This window comes from Styela clava, chromosome 2, assembly GCF_964204865.1.
Source record: "Styela clava chromosome 2, kaStyClav1.hap1.2, whole genome shotgun sequence".
Classification (NCBI taxonomy): Eukaryota; Metazoa; Chordata; class Ascidiacea; order Stolidobranchia; family Styelidae; genus Styela; species Styela clava.
The window spans coordinates 10,777,162-10,803,028 of record NC_135251.1 but is presented as its reverse complement, the minus strand read 5'-3'; the positions used below and the strand labels follow the sequence as shown (position 1 = coordinate 10,803,028).

The 25,867-nt window shown below is 35.0% G+C and overlaps 1 protein-coding gene and 1 long non-coding RNA gene across 7 annotated transcripts in view; one reads left to right on the top strand and one right to left on the bottom strand.

Annotated features, from left to right (window-relative positions):
* The first annotated feature begins 1,140 nt into the window (after window positions 1-1,140).
* Window positions 1,141-3,323, top strand: LOC144431034 (uncharacterized). Its single transcript, XR_013479844.1, has 3 exons — window positions 1,141-1,574; window positions 2,332-2,451; window positions 3,055-3,323. It is a non-coding gene; the product is annotated as an uncharacterized LOC144431034 (long non-coding RNA).
* Window positions 3,324-12,645: 9,322 nt separating this feature from the next.
* LOC120335843 (protein Aster-A-like) overlaps window positions 12,646-25,867 on the bottom strand; it is an 85,776-nt gene continuing 72,554 nt past the window's right edge. For all 6 annotated transcript variants that reach the window (XM_039403455.2, XM_039403454.2, XM_039403456.2 and 3 more), the window contains 14 exons: window positions 25,804-25,853; window positions 25,035-25,193; window positions 23,784-23,940; window positions 23,043-23,192; window positions 22,440-22,564; window positions 21,717-21,859; window positions 21,158-21,261; window positions 20,414-20,485; window positions 19,802-19,867; window positions 19,029-19,110; window positions 18,065-18,217; window positions 17,484-17,609; window positions 16,801-16,963; window positions 12,646-15,678 (listed from right to left, as the gene is read on the bottom strand). In XM_039403455.2, the coding sequence (XP_039259389.2) occupies window positions 15,637-15,678; window positions 16,801-16,963; window positions 17,484-17,609; window positions 18,065-18,217; window positions 19,029-19,110; window positions 19,802-19,867; window positions 20,414-20,485; window positions 21,158-21,261; window positions 21,717-21,859; window positions 22,440-22,564; window positions 23,043-23,192; window positions 23,784-23,940; window positions 25,035-25,193; window positions 25,804-25,853 (1,592 nt within the window). In that variant the 3' untranslated portion in view covers window positions 12,646-15,636. The remainder of the gene's footprint in view (window positions 15,679-16,800; window positions 16,964-17,483; window positions 17,610-18,064; window positions 18,218-19,028; window positions 19,111-19,801; window positions 19,868-20,413; window positions 20,486-21,157; window positions 21,262-21,716; window positions 21,860-22,439; window positions 22,565-23,042; window positions 23,193-23,783; window positions 23,941-25,034; window positions 25,194-25,803; window positions 25,854-25,867) is intronic.

Here is a 25,867-nt window from a genome sequence, read left to right as displayed (position 1 = left end):
TACAAATTGTGCAATAGGATTTTGACCAAATTTATTTTAACTAGAGAAGTAGACAAAAGTAGTGTTTGGGTCCGATTGTTCAAACCTTTGATTTTTGGCTTTACGTAGCCGTATGGCCATAGTGTGCGCATAATCTTTTATTACTATTAACCTAAATCTTGTATTAAGTATATGCATGTGGCATTTTCTATATATGAATATGGCATTGGCTGCATATGTAAATGACGTTCGCTGTATATGCATATGTGAATGGTTGCATTTGACATTCACATGGCATTGACTGTGTGTACAAATGATATCGGCAGATATGCATTTTTGATTTCCTCAATATGTATATGGTTTGGTTGCATATGCATATTTTGTTGGCTGTATGTGCATCTGGCATTGGCTCATATGCACATGGCATTGGATGTATATATGTATCATGTGTTGTGATTTTGTAACGTGTCGTAGAGTAGACAACGCTTTGATTGGCTGCTTTGTAAGTCCACGTGTGTGTGACGTATTTATGTTTAGGCCAATCACAGAACAAGTCGATAGACATATAAAAGCTATTAGTTCTTGATTCTTGACGATCGTTATCTGTCACTATCTGTAGCTATATTAGTCAATGTGCTTCAATGTTAAACTGTTATCGTTTGATTGTGTTGAACTGATGTATCTTAATTTGAATAAATAAATAATACAAGCGTTACTACATGGTGTCAGAAGTAAAAGATTGATCATCATGAGTAAATTCAACTCTCCGAGAAACCTTTGCCTCGAAGGAAATCTAAGCGAAAACTGGAGGAAATTTAAGCAACAGTTTGAAATATATTTAGAAGCATCAGGTGACAATGTGAAGTCGGATAACTCAAAAGTAGCAATATTTTCAATTTTGCCGGAGAAGATGCGATAGAAACTTATAATAATTTTGATATTGCGGAAGCCGACGACAGGAAGAAACTTTATGAAGTCATCAAGAAGTTTGAAAATTATTGCAATCCTAGAAAAAATGTTGTTTTCGAGCGACATCAATTTTGGCAATCGGCTCAAGATGTTACGGCGACTTTGGATCAGTTTGTAACTAGATTTAAGAAGTAAAGTAAAATCCTGCGCGTTCAAAGAAGAGTCAGAAGATATGATTAAGGTTTGTTTATTTTCAATATGCGTGACCATGGAGTAAAAGAGAGACTGCTAAGAAAAGATGAACTAACGCTTGTTCAAGCTTTAAACATGGCCAGAGCTGCAGAGACGTCAAAACAACAAATACATAAAATGGATAATTACTCGATGGGGTCGTCTGTTGACAACATTAGGCAATCAAAACACAAGAGCTCGTTCGCCAAGACTGGTACGACGCGGCAATGGAAAAACGTAAAGCATTGTAAATACTGTGGTGGTAGTCACGCACCTGGAGCACGTCCAGCTTTTGGAAAGAAGTGTCGATTTTGCAAGAATATTGGACATTTTTATAAAGTATGCATAACGAAGCAAGAAGATTATAAATCAAACGAAGAAAGAGTAATGAGTTTGATCTCTGAAGACAAAGATATCTTGATGTTATCGGTCGATAGCGAGACTGAAAAGAAATGGTTCGTGAACTTCAATATAAACAAACAGTTAGTTAAATTTAACTAGATTCCGGTGAGGACTGTAACGGTCAAAGCCTACGATAAGGTCTCTATACCTTGTTCTTATAAATAGCTTACAAAAAATATTGACATTTTGCTTGTTATAACAATGTCCAACCTGTTCTTGGTTAACTTTCATGTATGGAATGGGAACTTTTAAAACGTGTAAACATTTTGACCAGTGGTGCAATAGAAGGTGAATACGACGATGTTTTTACCGGGTTAGGCTTGATCTGAGGATCCGAATATAAAATTACGATAGATCCCAATGTAACGCCTGTTGTACATGCACCACGCAGAGTTCCGATAGCTATGAGAAATTCTTTAAAGTCTGAACTTGATCGAATGGAAAAATTTAATGTGATTAAGAAAGTAAATAATTCTACTTACTGGATTTTAATAGCATGGTTATGGTACGAAAGAAAAATAACAAGCTTAGAATTTGCATCGATCCGACGGATTTGAATAAAGCAATTAAAAATCTCATTTTCCCATGCATTGTATTGAAGATGTTGTAAGTCGTATGCCTAATGCTAAAATTTTCAGTGTTTTAGATGCAAATCATGGTTTTTGGCAAGTCAAATTGAGCAAAGAAAGCTGTAAACTCTGTACTTTCAATACTCTTTTGGAAGATATTGCTTCCAACGTTTGCTATTTGGTATTAAGTCTGCCCCAGAGGTTTTTCAACAAATTATGACTCATCTTTTTGAAAATCTAGAAGGTATAGAAGTTATCATCGACGATTTGCTAATTTGGGGCGAAAACATAAAACAGCATGATGAACGTCTAGCTAAAGTTCTGGAGATTGCCAGAAGAAGTAACTTGTAACTAAACAGAAGTAAGTGTCGATTTAGACTCAACGAGGTGAGTTATATTGGATATTTACTAACTGGTGAAGGCTTGAAACCCGATCCAAGCAAAGTCAAAGCAGTTCAAGATACGCCAGTTCCAGAAAATGTTAAAGATCTTCAAAGATTTTTGGGGGTAATAACTTATTTGGCAAAATTAATTCCAAATCTATCTCAAATAGCCGCCCCTTTGCGTAATATTTTGGAGAAAGATGTTTGTTGGCACTGGGAACATGTGCATAATAAATCATATAATGACTTGAAATCTGCTATAACAGCTGCTCCAGTGCTGAAATATTTTGAAGTAACAAAGCCAGTAACACTTTCTGTAGATTCCAGCTCTAAAGGTATGGGTGCAGTTCTAATCCAAGATGGAAAGCCTGTTGCATATGCGTCAAAGGCGTTGACAAAATGTCAGCAACGGTATGCACAAATTGAGAAAGAAATGTTAGGGATCACTTTTGGTTGCGAGAGTTTCCACGATTATTTGTAAAATCAAAAGCTCGTGGACGTAGAATCAGATCATAAACCCCTAGAGTTCATATATACCTTATTCTCTCAATGTACGTTATAAACCTGGTTATCAATTGCAGATCGCAGACGCCTTGTCAAGGTCTACCCAGGTGTTGAACGGAAAAGAGAAAGAAGAATATGACGAATACGAAGTGCACGTGCTCAGTAACGGTGAACTTTTAGAAAAAAATTATCATAAACTTGTGGCAGAAACCAGCAAAGATCCCGGAATGCAAGATCTATACAAAGCTGTAATGGAAGATTGATCCGTAAGAGGTACGAGATTTCACTAATAAATTTTGGAATTTTCGCGATGAAATATGGTATGCTGATGATATTTTATTCAATGGCGAAAGCATAATCATTCCTCAATCAATGAAAAAAATAATAATGAATAGAATTCATTATGCACATCTTGGAATGGAGAAATGCAAAGCAAGAGCACGGGGTTGTGTATTGGCCTGGTATAAATTCTGATATCGAGAAAACTGTATCCATTTGTACTACATGTTTGAGGTACCAGAGAAATAATCGCAAACAACCATTATTCCACACAAAGTCCTTAACAGGCCACGGACTGTTGTTGGAGCAGACATTTTTTACTTTGACGGCAGAGACTATTTGCTAGTCGTTGATTATTATTCGAAATATCCTGAAGTAGCCAAACATGTTGACAAAACTAGTTCATGTGTAGTAAGAAGTATGAAGAATATTTTTGCAAGACATGGTATTCCAGAAAAATTTGTTGCAGACAATATGCCCTTCAATAGCAAGAATTTTCATAAATTTTGTCGAAATTGGGAGATTAATTTGGTCACATCCAGTCTAAGATATCATCGTTCAAATGGTTTAGCAGAGCGAAATGTTCAGACAATGAAAAATGTATTAAAAAGGCCTATTTTTCTAATCTAGATTTTTTTCTTGCCGTTTCAGAGTTTCGAAATACTCCTATCACTGGGATGAAAGGGTCACCAGCAAAATTTATAATGAGCAGAAAACTTGGAGAAAGAATTCCAACAGGAAGAACTTCTCTGCAACCAAGAATTTCAGCTGATGTCAAGAAGTCATTATATAGACGACAACAAGACCAGAAGAGATTTAACGATCGCGCAGCATTTCCCAGAACCGCAATAAAGCCAAACGACTCAATTCGATTTCGAGAGGGAAAAGGGTGGTATCCGGCTGTAGACGTATCCAATCATGATAAACCGCAATCATTCAATAACGCTATGGCGAATTCAGCATCATTTGGTTACAACAAAAGAACATTTTCACCATATGTTGGTACTGATATATGTCCCGAAGTCCATAAATCTCATAGCGATTCAAAGATTGCAGAAGTATCTCCAAGCCAGATACATAATTCTCGGGATGAAGCTATAAAGATTGAACAACCGCAAATACGAAGATCTACAAGAATCCGAGGTCCACCTGAAAGATACTGTGATAATATCAGTAGATTGTTTTATTATGATGCTCGTTTCGGAAAAAGGGGGATGTCATGTGTTGTGATTTTGTAACGTGTAAAGTAGACAACGCTTTGATTGGCTACTTTGTGAGTCCACATATGTGTGACGTATTTATGTTTAGGCCAATCACACTAAAAGTCGATAGACTTATAAAAGCTATTAGTTCTTGATTTTTGACAGTCTTCATCTGTCACTATCTGTAGCTATATTAGGCAATGTACTTCAATGTTAAACTGTTATTGTTTGATTGTGTTGAACTGATGTATCTTAATTTGACTGAATAAATAATACAAACGTACTATAACAACATGTATATTTCATTGATTCTATTTAAATGGCATTGGCTGTATATGTATATGGCATTAGCTGTATATGCACATGACATTGACTGTAAGTGTATGTGATATTGGCCACATATGATTGGCTGAATTTGCATATTTATTTGGTTCTACATGCATATGCATAGCCATATATGCATAAGAGGTCGTGATTTGGCTGTATATTCATATTGCATTAGCTGTATATGCACACGTCATTGGCTGTATATGCATATAAATTGTCTTCTTGGCATTGGCTGTATATGCACATGGCATTGATTGTACTCCTATATGATATTGGCTGTATATGCATATGGCATTGACTTATATACAAAGTATATTCACTATTTATGGATGTTTGGCTGTATATGCATATGCCTTTGGCTGCATATGCATACATCATTGGCTGTATATGCATAAAAAATTGGTTATATATGCATCTGACATTGTATGAGTTTTCATATGGCAATTACTCTGTATACAAATGATATTGACAGATATGAATATTTAATTGCCTCAATATGTTTATGATTTGCATGTAGAACCGAGGAAATATACAAATACAGCCAATGCCATATGCATATGAAGCCAATGCCATTTGCATATACAGCTAATATCATATAGGAGTACAAGCAATGCCTTGTGCATATAAAGACAACGCCAAGAAGCCAATTCATATGCACATACAGCCAATGCCATTCAATATAGAGTCAATGCAATATACATATATGCAGTCAATGACATATAGGCAAATGTCCTATGCATATACAAGGAATCAAAATATGCCTACAATGAATGTCATATGCATATGCAGCCAATGCCATATGCCCAAACAGCCAATATGACATACAATTACAGTCAATGCCATGTGCATATAAAGCCATATGCAAACTCATCCAATGCCATATGCATATATAGCCAATGTTTTATGCATAAACAGCTAAAGTCATATGCAGCCAAAGTCATATGCATATACAGACAAACCATATTCATATAGATCCAACCAAATATTCATAAATCGTGAATATACTTTGCATATAAGTTAATGCACCATGCATATACAGCCAATGCCATATACATATACAGTCAATATGCCATTTCAATAAAATCAAAGCAATATCCATATATAAAGCCAATGCCATATGCATATAAGCCAATGTCAGATACACATACCGCCCACAAAATAGGCATATGCAGCCAAATCATATACATATTAGGGAAAATATCTATATTATAGTGAATGTACTTTGTATATAAGTCAATGCCATATGCATATACAGCCAATATCAGGTACTCCTGAAGTATGCGCATCAAGATGTCGCACAACCTGAACCCTAATCCGGTACACAACCTGAGTTCAGGTTGTGTGCCATCTTAGTGCGCATACTTCAGAAGGTCCCAATTTCGTATAGGAGTACAATCAATGCCATGTGCATGAACAACCAATGCAAAGAAGTAAATTCATTATGCATATACAGCCAATGACAAGTGCATATACAGCTGATGCAATATGCATATACTGCCAATACCATATGCATATACGTCCAACTCACATGCATAAACAGATGGAGCCTTACACATATACAGCCAATGCCATATGCATATACAGCCAATGCCATTGTATATAGAGTCAATGCAGTATAAGCCAATGCCATATGCACATACAACCAACAAAATATCCATATGCAGTCAATGCCAATGCAGCCAAGAAGGTATGCATATACAGACAAATCACGACTTCTTATGCATATATGGCTATGCATATGCATGTAGAACCCAAGAAATATGCAAATTCAGCCAATGCCATATACATATACAGTCAGAATGCCATTTCAATAGAATCAATGCAATATACATATATACAGCCAATGCCATATACAGATAAGCCAATGCCAGATGCACATACAGCCAACAAAATATGCATATGCAATTAAATCCTATACATATTGAGGAAATCAAGTATGCATATCTGCCAATATTATTTGTATACATAGTATGCACATACAGCCACTGATATATACAGTCGACTTCATATGAATATACAGCCAACGCCATATGCATATATGGCTATGTATATGCATGTAGAACCAAGGAAATATGCAAATTCAACCAATGTCATATGCATACGCAGCCAATGTCACATACACTACAGTCAATGCCATGTGTATATACAGCCAATGCCATATACAGTCAATGTCATTTCAATAGAATCGATGCAATATACATCCAATGCTATATGCATATAAGCCAATGCCAGATGCACATACAGCCAACAAAATATGCATATGCAACCAAATCATATACATATTGAGGAAATCAAATATGCATATCATTTGTTTACACAGTCAATGCCATTTGCAAACTCATTTGATTTCATATGCTTAGAGATCCAATGTCATATGCATATGCAGCCATTAAAATATGCATATACAGTGAATGTCATTTACATATGCAGCCAATGCTATATTCATATGGAGCAAATGCCATATGCATATACTTGAGTCATATGTATATACAACCAAATCTTATGCATATAGTGCCAACTAAATATGCATATATAGGCAAGGTCCTATTCGTATCCCGCGAATTCAATATGCATTTTCAGTCAATGCCAGATGCACAGCTAACCAAATAGGCATATATAACCAATAATATCATTTGTATCATTTCTATATGTATTTACAATGCCATGTACATATACCGCCAATGTCATATGCATATACATATTTACTGTTAATGCCATTGCCATGAGCATACGAAGTCAACAAAATATGCGGAAGATAGTGTTATATGCATATACAGCCACATCATATATATATAAAGCCAAAAGAATTTGCATATATAGCCAATGCCATATGTGTACACAGCCAATATCTTACTAATCGCCTAGCCCTAAAACATATTTAATCACCAAATGCCTTTACTTACGTAATCGCCACTGCTTCATTAATCACCAAAAAGCATATTTGATTGCTAAATGCCTTACCTCATTTATTCGCCACTGCCTTACCTAATCGCCACAAAACATATACCTCAATTTACTCAATTGTCACTGCCTCACTTAATTGCCAAAAATCATATTTATTCGCCCAATGCCTTAATAGGAATGCAGTGGCGATTAAGTAAGTTAGTGCATTTAGCGACTGAATATGATTTCTGACTATTATGTAAAGCAGTGACGATTAGTTAAGTTAAGGCCTTTAGCAACTAAATATGATTTTTGGGGATTAAGTAAGGCATTAGGAGACTAAATATGCTTTTTGGCAAGTATTTTGGGCAGTGTCGATTAAGTCAGGTAAAGCATAAAGCGACTAAATATGCTTTTTGGCGATCAAAGAGGCATTGAGATTCAGTGAGTCAATTCATTTAGCGACTGAATATTCATTCTTGAGATTATGTGAAGCAGTGACGATTGAGTAAGGTAAGACCTTAGGAGACCAAATATGCTTTTTTGCATTTGAGTAAGGCACTGGCGATTGAGTGAGATTGATGTTTTTTTGGCGATTCGGTAAGGTAGTGGCGATTAAATGAGATTACGTTTTGCGAGGAAGGAATTTAGTTTTTCAGTCAGGTAAGGTATTTAGCTATAAAGTATGCCTTTTGGCAAGTAAGTAAGGCAGTAGCGATTAAATGAGTTGAGGCATTTAGCGATTAAATATGAAAATGTAAAATCGAGATTATCTGCCCACAAAATTTCTGAGAAAAGCAATGGAATTCTGGTGAAAGCAATGAATCAGACAAGTGACACACGGCGCCTTTTTCAGTATTCTTCCTCAAACTGGGCCCTAGGCTTCATTAGGGGACCATGTAGCGTTCCCTCTGATAAAATAGTACACTGAGCAAATGTTTGTTTTAGTGAGCATGGATATTTTAAGGCTGTATCAGCAGAGTCGTAAATGATATACAACTTTGTGAAATATTATGGCAGTGTTTCCCAACCCGAGTCCGCGGTCTCAGATGAGTTCGCGGAGCGTTTGAATGAGTCCGCAACGAGACAGCAATTCACTGCGGGTCGCAAATGTTTTTACGTTAGATTTTACATAAAACATAAAAAGTAAGTTTATTCACATAACATTAATCGAGTCAATAATTACTGGTTACTGAGTGGGGCTGGGCATATATCCGAATATTCAACTATTAGTATATCAATTTACTATTGAAAAATTCGGTAACAGATTGGACCAAACGATTGGATTTCACAACTTGCGGATTTCCGACGAAATCACGAGTCTGTACATCTCCGATAGATACCTAAGTGGTGTTTCTCGTGAGTTCGAACAACGAGGAATAATTTTTTTTTTCTAGTATATGTCAATGGTGGCAACCCAAATTTTCTAAATTAGAAAGCGGCAATACAAAATACTAAAAATAAAACGGAGAACACCAATTTTGTTTTATGATGGTAGGCGACCGAATAAAAACGCTTTTTTGGACATTGCAAATCGCAAAATTTCGGGTGCTACCGTAGTATACGTACCAAGGCATTTCCCCTCAGGATTCGTTGTTTTCCTGCCTACACATTGGTACGTAAAGTACTGCCGTAGGTGTTGTACGAACAACTCAGATTTGTTGAATTCACAGAAATACGAATCAAAACAAAATATAATTGGGCACTTTACCACGCATTTTTGTGTCCACGAATTCTCATGGGATTTTCTGAGTAGTGTTTCTCATATTTCGTCAACACAACCGCAGATTAAAATGATTACAAATAAATTAATAATAAAGCAACCCATCTAAAAAATACCTGTATCGGTCATGGATTGAATACTTTATGTAATCGAAAAAATCATTGAAAAGTCGGCACTTTTAACGAGTTACGTATAAGCGGCGATTACTTTTGAAAAAGTAATCTTGTCGTAAGTCGAAGCAACCGCGGGTTACCATGAACCCAATTAAATTGAAATAGAAAGACATTTTAAATTCTCGTCGTTGTCATGAATTGAATATTCGGTGCTTCCACAGTACCACTTCCACCAGGCTAGGCGATCATTTTATTCCAATTTTCCTTATTTTAGTTCAATTTCGAGTTTAGGGCCTATCCCTAGCCTGGTAAACGTACTACGTCCAGGTGTCCGCCATGTTGGTGTACATACTACGGGAGCGCCGAATATTGTGCGACAGAAAAGGCCATTATACAATAAAAATTTGGCTCTTATAACGAACGCGTGATTGCGGCGAATTTCCGATTCGTGTGTTTGGTTTCATGGCTCTTCACACAGAGTACGGTTGCAATAAACGCACCCTGAGTCCGCAAAGGTTTTCGCCGGTGAGAAAATAGGCCGCGACCAAAAAAGGTTGGGAAACTTTGTGGAATATTATGGTATTGTAGGCTCGGCTAAAAATAGCTCGATCCAGATGTTTTCAGAGAAATCAAGATACATTACTCGAACGTAACAGACACGAGTGTGACATCACAATGAACAGTAGCAACCAAAATACACTTGAACTTGGGACGGGCATCCTAGCTATATGTTAGAAAATTATACGAGCCATGCTTAGAACGTAATATTGCGAGCGCGCAAGATTGAGATTTCAGTGCGCAAATGGTCTGGTAGTACCGCACATTAGATGGAACCTTGATTGTGTGGCACAAAGGATAATAAGTGTTGAGAGTTATTTGAAGTTGGAGAATAGAATATAAATGAAAATTTCATGCTTTGTCAAGAATTGGCTAAAATTTTGCAATCGATTCATTCATGTTCTCTCACAATAAATTGTGTTCACAATAGATAAACAGTAACAAAAAGCAATACATTAGCACACGTTTGCAGTGGTAAACCAAAGAGCTACTGGGCAATGATGACAAAGGTGAATAATCGGCGCTCCAGAAGTATGTGTACCAATATAGGGGTAACTAATTTTGTTCGCTTATTTTACATCAAGTTGTGTAAAGAGACGGAAGCCTATGGGCAGGGGGTATATTCACTTGGCTAACACAGACAGTACCCGAACTCGTGATAGAACTAAAATAAGGAAAATCGGTATACAATTATGGCCTAACCCTAACCCGGTACAAATACTACGGGAGTACCCATTATTGAGGTTGGGTAAACCTTATTTAGGCGGCGTTTGATATTATCAGATATGACGGGGGTTTCCATTCGACTTATAACTTTCTTGGCAGAACGCAGTCATTGTAGTAAGTAAGTGTCACAGCGAGTATTGTGGTAACATTAGAATTCGCATAAGACTCCAACCACCCATTACACGTGCGAGAGAAAATATGTGCTTTGCTCTCTTCTGCGGCCGCTGGCCTGGAAGCCGGCCGCTTTTTAGTTGTGTATAATGCTTCTATCAAAATGTCGAGTTGCCGTTAGATCAGAAAACCCAAGATTCCGTTCGGTTATTTATTTTAAACGGAAGAAAATTGGACACACGAAAAAGTGTTTCAAGTTAATTAAATCCTAAACGGAATTGTTAATAACGGCATTGTTCACATGGATGCAATCATGTGATACAGGCAGTGTGGCTTAGCTCAAATCGGATACATTGATATGACAGTACTTGCCTTATCATATTATTCGAAATTTCTGATCCGAAAAGAAAATTACGAGTTTCAAACACTGGTGATTTCACATGAGCAAAGTTACTGGCGACTACTAAATTGTAAGTCAAAATCCGTAGTTCTGCGGCGCCGTGGGGTACAGTCCAGGGGTTACGCAGGTTTCCATTCAAATCCCAGAGTCGATATTAGTATACGTATATCGTATAAATATTACCAAATACCTATTAGGTTTGCCACTGTTATTAAACTTGCTACACTTATTTTGTTTTGTCAGTATTACCTTATATATACATATTAATAGCTGAAACAATTCATACAACATGAGACAATCCAATTATTGCACAGGGATTCTCGAACGTCTGAAATTTTTCATGGGTGTCCCTCTTTCTTTAAATAGGTTGAAAACCAATGGTGTAAAGAGATAAAAATTGCATCCATGGTTCACACGCCCGAGTGGTAATTTATCAGTGTGTACGCCCGTCACTGTTTCTCCTTATGTCACAGATAGGGCTGGGCATTTTCGAATACCTGATGATTTCAGAATCGAATCGAATAATTTTTTCGAATCGAATCGAATCTCGAATACTTGAAAGGTATGAAATTATATGTAACTTTCTAATTATTTTAAGTCCTCCAGACACATAAATTACTGGAAACATAGGATACATCACTGACAATAAGAAAAAACACGTTTTCATCAATACCTCAATACAGAAAAGAGTCGTATGTCAGAATTGTGTTGAAAAAATATGGCTTCAATGAAAAAAAATTGAGAAATTTTCCTCGACCATTGGCGGAAAGAGTAAAACAAGATGGCGGCGATTCGAAAATTTGCTCTCAACCGATTCGAATAATTTACTATTCGATTCGATTCGAAATGCCCAGCCCTAGTCACAGATAGGTTTTTGTCACTGTTATTCCATGTATTCCCAAATATTATGTTTCGCGCCAATCGTTTTTTTAATTTTCTCGGCATCGATTTGCAGCCATCATGATGGCGGATGTATGAGTAATGTGAAAGGCCCCATTTTTTAAACACACCAGAGTTGTTGGTCGAATTGCAAACATCGACTCATTTCTCGCTTACCGCAAAATCTCCCTTTAAAACAACAGAAGTTAAAGATTAGGTCGGCGGGTTTTGCCCCATAGAACTCACTGGCTACGCATGTGCTTTCTGTTGTAATATTCGAAAATTTGAATGAGATTTACAAATATATCCCGGGAGAGGAAAGTGACCAAGACGGCCTAACCCTACGGCGAACCACAGCCTCTCAGCCTGGTTACCAGTTCATGTCGGGTACGGGATTCGTTAACCAGTTATTTGTTTTCAGATGCATTGACTTGCAACCTCACACCCTTCAATAGAGGTCAAAATAATATCTTTCAGTATTTTATTGCACGACTAACTTTAGAAACAAATATATCTTCGGAAATTGTTCCAGTGATCGTCAAGTTCCTTTAATATCTACAACGTGTGGTCCATAGACGCTGCGCCTGTCAACATCTTGAATGACCCACGCATGTACGGGGAACAAGACAAAAATAGGAACATAGAAAATAAAATACAGCAAGAATGAATGTATAGGGAAAATAGTCACAATGCTGCCTATTATTTAGAATACTTCCTCGCCATAGTTAGTAGCTTATTATTAGTTAAAGCACATCTACAGATACGGTTTATGGACGGCCATTAGGATCAAACGATAAAGAAAGGAGTTATCAGAATACATATTAATTTTGCTACAAGTAGGAAGTAACACCAGTTATGTATGAACTCCGGTTGACAAAAAAACTTTTACAATAAAGATCATTTTTGATATTTGCAATACCACAATTATTTGCATGTGGCATGATGGCACGCAGCAAGGTCATTTTACAAGTTTGAGTTTGCACCCCTGCACTGGTGTATAAAAGTCTGTTCCATTTATGTGAGCAAGTCTAGATCGCTATAGTCATTATTTAACTTATACGCCTTCGAATAAGATTGAGTTGTAAACAAAAGAATAGATTTTATTTATCGCTATCTCTCTCCAAAACCGATACCTATAGTTCATAGCAAACGGAAAAATATTGTAAAAACACATGTGCAGTAGAACCACATAAAACATGTGAAATGAGATCACATATATGAGCACACATTATGGTTTTTTTCTCGAACATGTGCACAGAGAACTAGTTGAGGTGCATAGAAAATATAATGCTAGTATTCTATACAGTTCAAAAAATCAGTTTTAATAGATAGAAATAAAATTTCAGTATAACAAATCATGGTCTATATCAGTGGTTCCCAATCTTTTCTTTCGCGTGGGCCCCTTCCGGAGGCTTTTAGCACTCATGGCCCCCCTGTTTATCATTCCAGTGGTATTAATAATGATGCTACTTTGATTGGTTGATTCCAAATCCCATTTTGTCCAAACAATTCATGCTCAACAAGGGGAAAAAATGTGAAATAACCTTATCAAGCAATTGAAACTAGGAAGAATTGGGAGTTTTTAGTAAAAGGAAAATAAAAATCAGTTTTGCGACTGGCAAGGTGGCAAATTATCATAACTTGATGTTCCACAGTTCAAATAGTAATCTAGATTATCTAGAACTTAACTCAGACATACAGGTTATATTTCCAACTCACAAATGCTAAATACGGAAAGATAGGTAGATAAACTTATTCGATCGAGCTTATATTAACCCAAAAATGGCCTCAAAACAACAGCAAAATTGTAAAATTGACTAAAAATAATATAAATTCCTTGTTGGGATTAGTTTACCACATAATTATTAATAATGACCATTTTATAATGATAAAAATAGTAGGTTCATAAATATATGTATGTTCAATATTGAGCCGAAAAAATACGGCTTTGGGAATGCCGATTTCACCAGAAAAATAGCAGAAAAAAGACAAATAGGTTCAAAAGGACGAAAAAATAATAATATATATGTATATAGATTAATAATCACAGTGAATTATTTTATACATTTTTATTTCCACACACAAATAAAGATAGCAAGAATTGCTGAATTAATAATTGGGATATACTTTAAAAGGTATTTTGTCGTTTAATACGAGCTGGCAATGATGATAATAATTAAAACTTCTTCAGGAACTTCTGATTCTTAATCTGGAATGGCTGGACAAAATGTGATTTTGTGATTGACTGCTAGGGCTTGGATAAATAAAACAGTGGTGGCCACTTCATGATATTGGTGACACAGGGTTGAGAACTTAGGCCCTATATGTTTCTAGTATATATGGAGTCTGACACAAAACATTTCATAAGCCAGCCAGCCACAACGAAATCTTATTAGGACAAGGTTAGGGTTAATATTAGTAACACAGGGTGGAACTCCCCTACATCTTTATGGTATATGACGTCTCACACAGAACACTTCATATACCAGGTTATACAGAATGAAATCGTGAACAAAATCTTATTAAGACAGGGTTCCCCATTGGGGGTGAATTTTACAAGCACTAAAGTAAAAGGCCAAATGTGGCCGTTGACCACATAGAAGTTTGCCAAGGACTCCTATGCACTATTGATGTTTTTTATGCTTCGCTATGAAGAGACAGTCTATTCTATTTTCCTTATTTTAATACTTCACTTACAACATACTAGAAAAGACCGTCTACACAGTTTACAGGTATAAATATACTTTTTAATTTCCCAATAGGTAAACGAGAAAACAAAGATCGTGAAACCTTGCATTACGAGGTGAGAATAAACGCAGGGAAACATCATCAGGTATGAGAGACTGTGAGTGTGGCTTAGCATAAGATTCACCAACATTTTTCTCGCACAAAAGAAGCTAAAAATTACAATATTTGTGAAGAAAAAAGTGTTAAATCTGGAAACAGTCGACATGAATAATATATATAATCAGTAAAAACACCAATTTTGTTTTTCAAGTGCAAATTTCATTTGAACAAGTTGAAAAAAGTGAGTAAATTTTACACAGGAATTTCATGTTAATGTATCTTTGTATGAATCTGGAATGCCTCAGAAATTTAGTTCAAATAAGTTTAAACCGAATTTTTTTTTTAATTTACTATTGTTTAAGCGTTCTAACCATGTTTCAGATGTGAAATCAGCAGCCCTTTCTCGGGCAAAACTATATCTCAGAACATGGAATCAATTTGAAATGCAACATTGCAAAAATGTAAATCATTCCAAAAAAGACTGGAACAAGTTTAAATCAAATTGCTAAAAGTGGAATTGCTAAAATAGTCTCAAGTTTATAAAAAACCTGCAATTTACATACTTTCTAATTTAAAAGGAACATTTTATTCATATATAAAAGTCTTAAAGATGTTTTTGGAGTCTGTAGTCCTTGGTTTTGGAGTTTTGTTTCTTAGTTCAATACATTTAGCTATCCACTGTTTCCAAGCTGATGTTGCAATATCGTCTGTAACTGTAAAATGAATTGATCAAGTGGTTAATAACAGTTCAACTTCATAGGGAACAAAAAGAATCAAGATAGGAAACTCGTTCCTCTATTATAGCCTGTTACGGAACTGGTGAGTTTTAATGAGTTTTGCTCTAAGAAAGCTGATGCATGCTCACTCAGGGGCAAAGAAGACTATTTTGAGAGCAAAATAAGGGCGTTCCGGAAGAATGTGTACCAATATGGAGGTAACTAGTTTTGTTTGCCTACTTTACATCAAGTTGTGTAAAGGGACTGAAGCCTATGGACAGGGTAGATTCACTTGGCTAACACAAACAGTCCCTGAACTTGTAATAGAACCAAAATAAGGAAAATCGGAATAAAATTATGGCCTAAACCTAACCTGGTACACACACTACGGTAGTACCCAATTATCATTCCTCATGTTATTATCTACTTCAATGTATAAATAAAGTCCCTTTACAGTTTCAATTTTGTTATGAAGTCAGTTCTCAATATATCTTAACCAGGTTTGTTGTTTTTTAATCAGTAATTGCTCAGGTATTTTAACTTCATTTAATACATCTGTGATCGCCAGAACAATATATTATGATATCGATAAATTCCCTTTGCAATTTTCAAAAATTTTAAGACTTTATGAACACCCCTTTTTCATACATACAAATATACCTTGTTTTTCCAAAATTACTTTTCAAATCTATGAATATTATTGAAAATTCAAATATTAATTAAATCATTGTCAGGGAAAATAGACAAACAAGTCAACATACAACAAGCATATATAATCAATCAGCAATAATATACAAACGAACACATATGCTTTGATTCGTCTAATTTATGAGAACTATTAAAAACAGTGGTTCTCAATATTTATTCATTGTTCAGAGAATTTTGCCTGTTTTTACAACTTTTTATTTGTTTCATTATTTACGTTCCATCCACATATTTCCAACATATTTATTTTTTTTGAGTGAAACATACTTTCGTATTACTATCTGATATTTGTAGCTTGTTGTTAGCTAGTTATTTTTGAGGTGGGGTGCAAGACTTGACAATTTCTAAATAGGAGGCGCGGCTTAAAATGTTTTTTAAACCACTGATTAAAAACTTAATCCATGAAGTACCCACCATCTTCTGTAGTGCCGCCCAATCTCTCTCCATTTTTTCCCATTTCGAACCAGAAGTCTCCGCGAATTTCACCATGGAGTCTTCTAATCTTCGTAACCGTTTGTCAATAGCTTGCAAATATGTCGACATCATTTCAGGATTGCTAGATATGGGAACGCCAGGTCTGTGAATATGTTAAAGTAAATTATACAGAGATCTGAATTGAATTATATACAGCACACTAAGGAATAGTGTTGTGCAGCTGTGAGTTTAAAATGTATTTTCTTGATATTGAGTCATATTTCCAAGCTTCTCGATGTCTAGAGTTCAAGAAGTATTTATGAATTCCTAACGCCAGGATTTTAGACTTCTCTAATGATGTAAATCAGGGGTGTGCAACCTGCGAGCCCGCGGGCCAAATGTGGCTCACAAAGAAATATTGTGCGATCTGCGAAGTATTGCCAATTTTGAATTGTGTGCGGGCCGCGAAAATTTTTTTTAAATTAGTTAATCTGGTATGTGCACGTAATTCCGATCCCTTCGCATTGCAAAGCCTATACCAGAGTCCAATTTAATATCTATGCCTATGATGTCACAATGCCCTAGGTCACATAAAAGAAAGGCTGGGAACCACTGCTCCAACCAACACATATCTAAGTACAACAATCTTAAACTGGTGAACCGTAAAGTACCATCAAACCCACCTATCTAATAAAGCAGCAGTAACAGAAGGGTCCACACCATCAGCAGTTGCTGCTGCGGCTGTTACTTGTTCCAAGGTTGTAAGTCTTTGATACATGCTGTAGTTACTGTATACTAGCAGAATAAATCTGGAAAAAAAATCGAGTTTTTGTTAAAGAGTATTCCTTCCAATTCCAACATACTCAAAAAAGTGGAGAATCAGTATGTGTACCAGGTTAGGGTTAGGCCATAACTTTATTCCGATTTCCTTATATTAGTTCTATTACGAGTTCGAGAGCTGTCTATGTTAGCCAAGTGAATATGCCCCGTGCCCATAGGTTTCAGTACCTTTACACAACTTGATGTAAAAGGTGAACAAATTTAGTGACTTCCATATTGGTACACACACTTCTGGAGCGCCCATAGTTGTACAATGTACTAGGAATCAATCACTGTTGGTTTTACAAATTCAAACACTATAGAGCTTCTATTCACACAAAGCATTATACGCTAAAATTAATGGAAAATTCATGATCTGAAATTTGGGCTTTAAAGAGTGCTTTTCCCTATGGGCCAAAGCAAAGAATTTATAAAATCAACTTACATAAATAAAATAGCACCGATGATAAATTTTCCTCCTTGCCCAAAAAAATGAAGTCGCGGACTCTCCGGTTCATAAGAACGAGAAGACGGAATGTATCCATTTGGTATGTGCAGGGATGGAACTGCAGAAGTTGAGTCCCGAGACGGTGTGAGACTGAAAAAATCATTTTTATATTAAAATCTTTCATGCCTTTTCCTCCAAACAATGCCCTGTGCAAGTCTCAACCGCTATCTTAGGATATTTAAGAAGTTAATCTTTGGATTAAGCTTAATACACCCTGAATGAGATTGAGTGCATGAAATTTGAACCCTGTGTGTATCTGCGATGTTAACACAGTTAAGTCAAACAGCGCATGATTGCCACCAGGTATATTCATGTCAAAGATATATAAAGCACAACCGGTGTATAGCAAAACGATATAATTTGCCGACGTTTCGAATTTCTATTCAGAAAAATTCTCGCCCTGATGAAATTTTTCTGAATAGAAATTCGAAACGTCGGCAAATTATATCGTTTTGCTATACACCGGTTGTGCTTTATTTATCTTTGACAGTTAAGTCAAACGCTCGACTGTTGAGCCACCTCATACAGTATTGTTTAATGATAAAGTCACATTTCATGAAGTTATATAACTTTAACATAAACAAGATGGTTCCATTACATTTGAACCCACGACGATTGCACCTGCATACTATTGAACCTATGGAAGTTTTTGTTGTTTTACGGATATTTAAACCCATGCTAACCCTAACCCATGGGTTTTAACACCCGCATATAGATTGAACCTGCGAATATACACATGGGTTCAAATGTACGGTCACCAAACAAGATCAATGGAGCATTTTTGAATGTTTCGCTCAAAGCAACGTTTTGTACATTCACTCATATATCGAAAATCATTCTGAGCAAAAGTACAAGCTACCATTAGGATTAGCTCAAATTAACATTAAAATTCTTCACTCACCTTCCTTTGTTATTGTTAACATCAGATCTATTTTGCAGTGAACTTTGAACCCTGCCATTTTCATTAGATAAACTGGAGGAAGCTAAAAATAGGTGGTAAAAAAATAAGTTTGATAAAATGAATGATCATGTTTCTCAACAAATGCCACCCTGCGAGGGGGAGGCCAGGGTTACTGGCAAATGTACATGTTATTGAATAAAAGTGCATAAAAACAAAAATTTCGCTACTTTTCCACTTCAACCTAAGCATTGGTATGAAGGAGGTTCAAAAATATCGTTACGCATGATGGCATGAACAAATCATTAGTCACATAATAATAGTTAGAGATGGTATTATAATACATAAAACATATACTGAAAGTTGATTTTAATTTCAAATGGATGAAAATTATTCGAATCTTGTGAGGCAGCTATGTCTCTAATACACTAAAACAGTGGTTCCCAACATTTTATGACTGGTGGCTTCTAGCACTCATGGCCACTGTTTATCATTCCAGTGGTATTAATAGTGTGTTGATTTCATAATTCCAAATCTCATTATGGCAAAACAATTCATGCTCAACAAATGAAAACATTCGTGAAATAACCTAATCTAGCAATAAAAGTAGAAAGAACAGGAAGTTTTCCTTGTGGAGTGAAAAGTAAAATCAGTTTTGCGGATAGTAGCGCTTCCGTCATCCACCCCCAACCCAAATGTTCTATGTCCCCCTTTGGGGGCCATGGCCTACGGCTGGGAACCACTACACTAAAAGAAGCCTATGAAAACACACTTACATCTGCTCCCTTTAGTCTTTGTATCATTGCCAGTTTCAGATCTTCGTTTCCGTCTTCGGAGATTACCTGTTGAAATAATGATTAGAATGTCTTCAACTCATACATGAAGGTTATTACAGAGTTAACAAAAAATAACCATAACTTTTACTTCTACAGGAATAAAAAAAAATTAATTTAACACTTCATTCTTGTGGCAACTGACACATTCGGATTCGAAGAAGGAAGAAAACAAGATACCAATAGGAATATTCATGTATTGCACTATACGAAATGCATGACCAAGTCAAGAAACACCGGTAATGATTCCAAAAATATTCATGAATGGAAGACGGACTTCTGTTTGTGTATGATTAACATTTCAGAAATCAAGGACACTTTACACAAAAGTTATCTCTCCAGAATATGTTCCAAATGAACTCCATTTTGGAGATGGACCGGTACTGTGTATAACACTGGGAATTCATTACATGAGTACATGATCACACATCAGCAAATACGAATAAATAGCAAGTACTGAATAATGAATTAGTTTCGTTAAGTGATAAACTATTGTTTTTTTGTTTGAACTGCCTTACAACAAATTCAATCTTTTTCACAAAATTGTTCACTCACTGTTTTTCCTATTTTTGTCTTCTGTCTGGGGTTGTGATTTCTCATAATCAACTTGGTCTTTCAGTTGATAAGCTGTGAAGAACAACAAAATATGAGAAATTTAGAACAAGTTGTAATAGAAATGTTTTCTGGCACGAGTTTGAGTTTTTTTTTCAATTATTTTCACACTATACTCCGTTAGAGCAAACTGAATAGTCTTCACAGCTAGGTCTTTGACGTAGACACTCTTTCACACATTTTCTCATAATTGATAGGTAAAGCTTTACCAATTCAAAGAGAGTCATTTTGGGGGTGATTTACAACTTCTTCCTGATCAGGGCCCTACTATAGAAAACGTGAACACAATTCATCAAAACCTGAGTGATGCAGAGGGCACGAAGTTTGAATTAATATACAAGGTGTCTGTCCATTAATTCCCTTTACAATTTCAATTTTGTTATAAGTCAGTTCTCAATATATCTCAACCAGGTTTGTTATTTTTTAATCACTAATTGTTTAAATATATTTACTTCATTTAATTAATACATCTGTGCGGACCAAAACAATTCTTTCCCTTTGCAATTTTAAAAAATGTTAAGACTTTATGGACACCTTATATTAAACATGCAACATCTACATTGTTATGTTATTCTAAACCTGGTTGCATCATACCTTCAAAGTTAATGTTAGTGAACAACCTTGTTCAAAACTTTATAAAATAATGAAAAGCATTTTATAAAAATCTTGGGTCCAATGATATCTTACCTAATTTCCTAAAATTTTGCGTCAATCCACTTGCCACATTTTTCTCAATGAAATTTTTGACAAGTCCCCATGGAGTCTTCTTGTAACGTAGTTCAGATGTTACCCTGGAATTCAAAAAATAAAAAAGTTGAATTTAAACAGAAATACAAGTTATTTGACAAACTATTCTTAACAAAGATCTCTTCTGACAATATTTATCCGTTATATATGCTGCTGATTTTCACTAACTAACTCGATTATAATTTACCAGCATAACTATAGTTGTTACAGCTTGAAAATGTGAACAATTTAAACCCAGTATAGAACACTTAGTCTATCAAGACAAGGCCATAGAAAGCATTTTCCCTGTTTCTGAGAAGCCTAAAACAAAAAAAATTGGTGACAATTGGACGCAAAACACTATCTGCAATTGCAAAGACGAAAATTTTTGCGTTACTTTCTTAACACCCTGTATGACAGAACTAAGAACCAGAATCAAATAATAGGTTATCGATGAAAAGCACCTAAACTGATTTTCTTGAAAAACAACTTTACTTATAAACAAAGATGTTATTATTACCTGACTTCACATGTATCTCTTGTAACTTTCCTAATACAATATCTCATGCAAGTATAAAAGTAATCAGCATAAGGAATTCCATAGTTCTGTACAACACAGTCGATACCATATGATTTGCCTTCAACAGTGGACGGATATAGAATCTAGAAGAGAGAATATCGAAGATTAGCTTCAGTCGAGAGAGTAGCAATTGTTTATGCATCACAAAACAACAAAAAAAATTGTAGAGATGTGAAAGGACATGACTCTCATCCACAGTATAAGTTAACCACTCCCATTTATATTTCAATTTTGTAGAGTTCTCAACATCACAAGCCTTGCTAGATGCCATGGAAGAGCCCTAATTTTTTACCTATATATATATAAGCTAACCACCCCTCACATAAAGAAGATGTTGGACGCCGAACATTGTTTATCATACTTAATTCGATCCGAAGAGTTTGAAACATTGGAACACCGTGCTACATGAAGATGTGCATAGTGTTTGACAATCAACCTTAATTTGACTGTCACCAGATTCTTGATTGCAGTTACTAATGGGCCAATAAAAGTAGCCCAAAACGTAATTCTTGTGTGAAAGTTTTTAGTTTAAAGATGTAACCAGAATAAAAACAAACTACTGAATTGTATTTCAGCTACAATTGTTATTTGTGTATGATATATGAAGGTGAATAAAGACCAAGCCCTATGCATAACAGTATTAATTTCTGAAAGTCCATTTACCTGTTTTTCTTTACAGTGTGATGTTTTTGGTCCGATTGGATTATCGAGTCGCAATGTATAACTTAGATGTCTTATCTTTTGACCTTTCACCTCATCATCATCGGTCCATCTTCCAAAGTCAATTTCTAGAAATAAAATAATAAAGTGAGCAACAAAATTTCATATGAAGCAAGAATAAAACAAAGTATGAGATAAGAGAGAATATTCAGCAACTAAAAATAGTTAATACTCTAGCTTTATGACCCAATTCAAGAAATTTGTTTGAGTATCACCACAATGACAGCTTCAGTTTTGGATGACAACAACATAGAATGGTTTATGCAACAAAGTATTACTGATATATATATATTACTCAAACATATTTCAATTGAAATTCGATATTAATTACATTTGTCTATTATAATATCGGAATAGTTTCTCAATTTTAAATATCTCAATATAAATACATATAATATGCCATATTTACCACTGTGAAATTATTCATAAATTTGAATTTAGTGGTATTTTGAGTATCTGGTTTCCTACAAAAACACTTTAATAAATAAGCACCAATTTGAATTTCATCAGCACAACAAACATTCTAAATACCAATAGAAAACTTACGGGTAGTCCCCTTGTTAACGAGAGTATCTTTCCAGAAAGCACATTCGTTTTCTTCTCCGAATATGATTCGGTACATGTCACGAGCTGACGTCTCATACACAGAGTTCAATGATACTTTATTGCAATCAGGTAGAGTAAAGTCCGCAGGTTCTGGAGAGAAAGAAAACATTGGTAGATTTTGCACATGCAAGGTATTGTGATAAATTCGTTAGAAAATAACTGATATAACCACTTTTGTAAAAAGAATAAAGATTAGATTGGCTAGATATAACAGGATAGACACTACTATAAGCCCATGTATCAAAAGCCTGCTAACAGAGATATAAAATAACCAACATATGGAGTCGGAAAGTCATACAGAGTACATAAAAGCAACAAAAAAGTTTTAATATCCGAAGTCAAAAAGTCAGGTCATAGAATTCTAAAACTCTAAATTACTCTCAAAAATTTTCAATTAGCTCAATTTTATGGAGCTAATAGACTTAATAGACTAGACGTATAATGCAAGGATACTGTAACAGGAATAAAAATATCAAAAAATGCAATTCAAGAGTCCTGCTGCGCACTAACACAAATATATTGCTGTAACGTTTCGTCTGACCAAAATTAGACATTCTTAGATAAGCAGTCTAAAATTATACATTGATTTTGGTCAGACGAAACGTTACAATAATATATTTGTGTTAGTATGCAGCAAGACTCTTAAATTGCAAATTACAAGTAACATCATTGGCCTCTTACCATCATTCTCTTCATCAACTGCTTGTTCTTCCATTTTCCTGCTTCTAGAATCTTTCATAATGAGAGGAGATTCATCTCCGTCCACATCCTCTACTCCTTCCTCGTCTTGAATGACATCATCAGCAATAGACACATCGTCATGGGAACATTGAGAACTCTGGAAATTACAATTTTTACATTTAATATGTTGCAATAATGCTGAATTTTCAAAACAGACTAAACAACACTAAAGAAAGATTATCTGAATTTTTTTTTTATGAAAAAGTATAAAATTTTCAAGAAAAAAAAAATCTAGTTCCGGTTTCAAGCTTTCGATCGTTAAGTTTTCGGTCTACGGCCGATATTCTCGTATTATATATTCGATTAAAAACTTTTAAATCCATTGATATTGAATTCATATAGAGGCCAGGAAGAAAGAGAATATATAAGCATGATGAAACTTTTACTTATGGGAGTGAAATTTACTAATCGAATGCACACAATTTAGTACAATGTCTAAGGAATTTGACATGCAGAGAGTTCTCTAGTAATTTTTTAAAATTGTCTATGTCCGAGGAAACACAGTCTAGATAAGTTTAGCATAAAACTTAAGCCAACCCTATTTGTCAGTATAGTTAGTAGCCTAAGGCATATTCTTAGGAAGTTTCAAAGTAATAAGATAAAGTTACATAAGAGAAAAGTGCTATGGTATATTATAAACCAAGTTTTTCACACCGTCTTAGTAAATATTGTGGCCGAGAAAAATGTCTCTTTTTGAGTGAGTTATGTCTTATTTTGTCTCAATAAGTTACGATCCAGCTTATTTATACATATATTATTCTGTGGAATTGTCAATTTTTGTATGTCAATAAAACTAACTTTTTAAATAGTATGCCCAATAAAATTATTATTCGCTTTTTGAATGAGTTGTATTGTTTTCCTGAAGTTAGATTATGATCTAGCGCATTTATTATTCTGTAGAATTATTACTTTTTATAGGCTAAGGCTAATTATATATAAACACTTCAGAAGCTGTTCAGTAACATTACCGAAATATGACAGATACATCACACAATAATAATACTGTTAGTGGCTGTTGTATAGAGCCGTGTTCGAACGAAAAGCGTAATTAAACGTCGCAAAAAAAAATAATTATAAATTTTTTTGCGTCATATACTGTCTCCGGAGAGAACATATTGGGCTGAAATCGAACCATCCTTTATCAATCCAACACAAATCTTATTTAACGACTAAAAAATAGCAAAATCTTACATGAATTGACTTATCATATGAATCCGATTCTTGTTGAAACTGCGGATTGCTTTCCTGGGATGAATGTCCGGTACTTGGAGAACTCTTAGTTGATTTTGTACTTCTACGACGACTTAATTTCTCATATTCATCATCATGTGGAGTTTGGGTTGAATTTGTCTGAAAATGGAATAATTTTGTTTTTAATACAATATATATCATCTATACTGGATCGTTATACCGGAGGGGGCGATATCTCTTGGTTGCCTAAAGTTTTACCAGCTACAAGGTGAAGAACAAAATATTTTGAAAACTCTCAGATTACCGCAGATTTGAAAATAGTTCTACAGTCCACAAAAAGGAAGAATGCAGCTCAACTGGAATGAATTTTATTTAGGAACATTTTTTTCTGTAAAATTTATTCATTTTGGCAGATTAATAATTATAATTTATCATTTATCTCCATAAAATTTGATACTTCGTTTTCTAGCGAATGAATAAATTTAGAATATTTGAAAAAGTAATATTATGGAAATGAATTATTCAAACACGGAGTCAGGTGTAACAAGTTATGAACTATGATTGAACTTTTTCAGCATAATTTATCTATAACTAAATACAAACACTTTAATTAAATTGTGATATTATTATATGAGGCATTCGGAGATGCAACATGAAGATCGAATGTCTCAATCTCAACTCTACCACTCATAGTTCGGGTGTCAAATATTGTTTTGTGTCCCATGTACTCCTATATACTATCTTTCCAGTCAATGTATAAATCACTCACCAATTTCTTTTTTCGTTTCAATTTTGTTGTTGTTCCGCCGTCTCCCTCACCTTATAAAAAAATG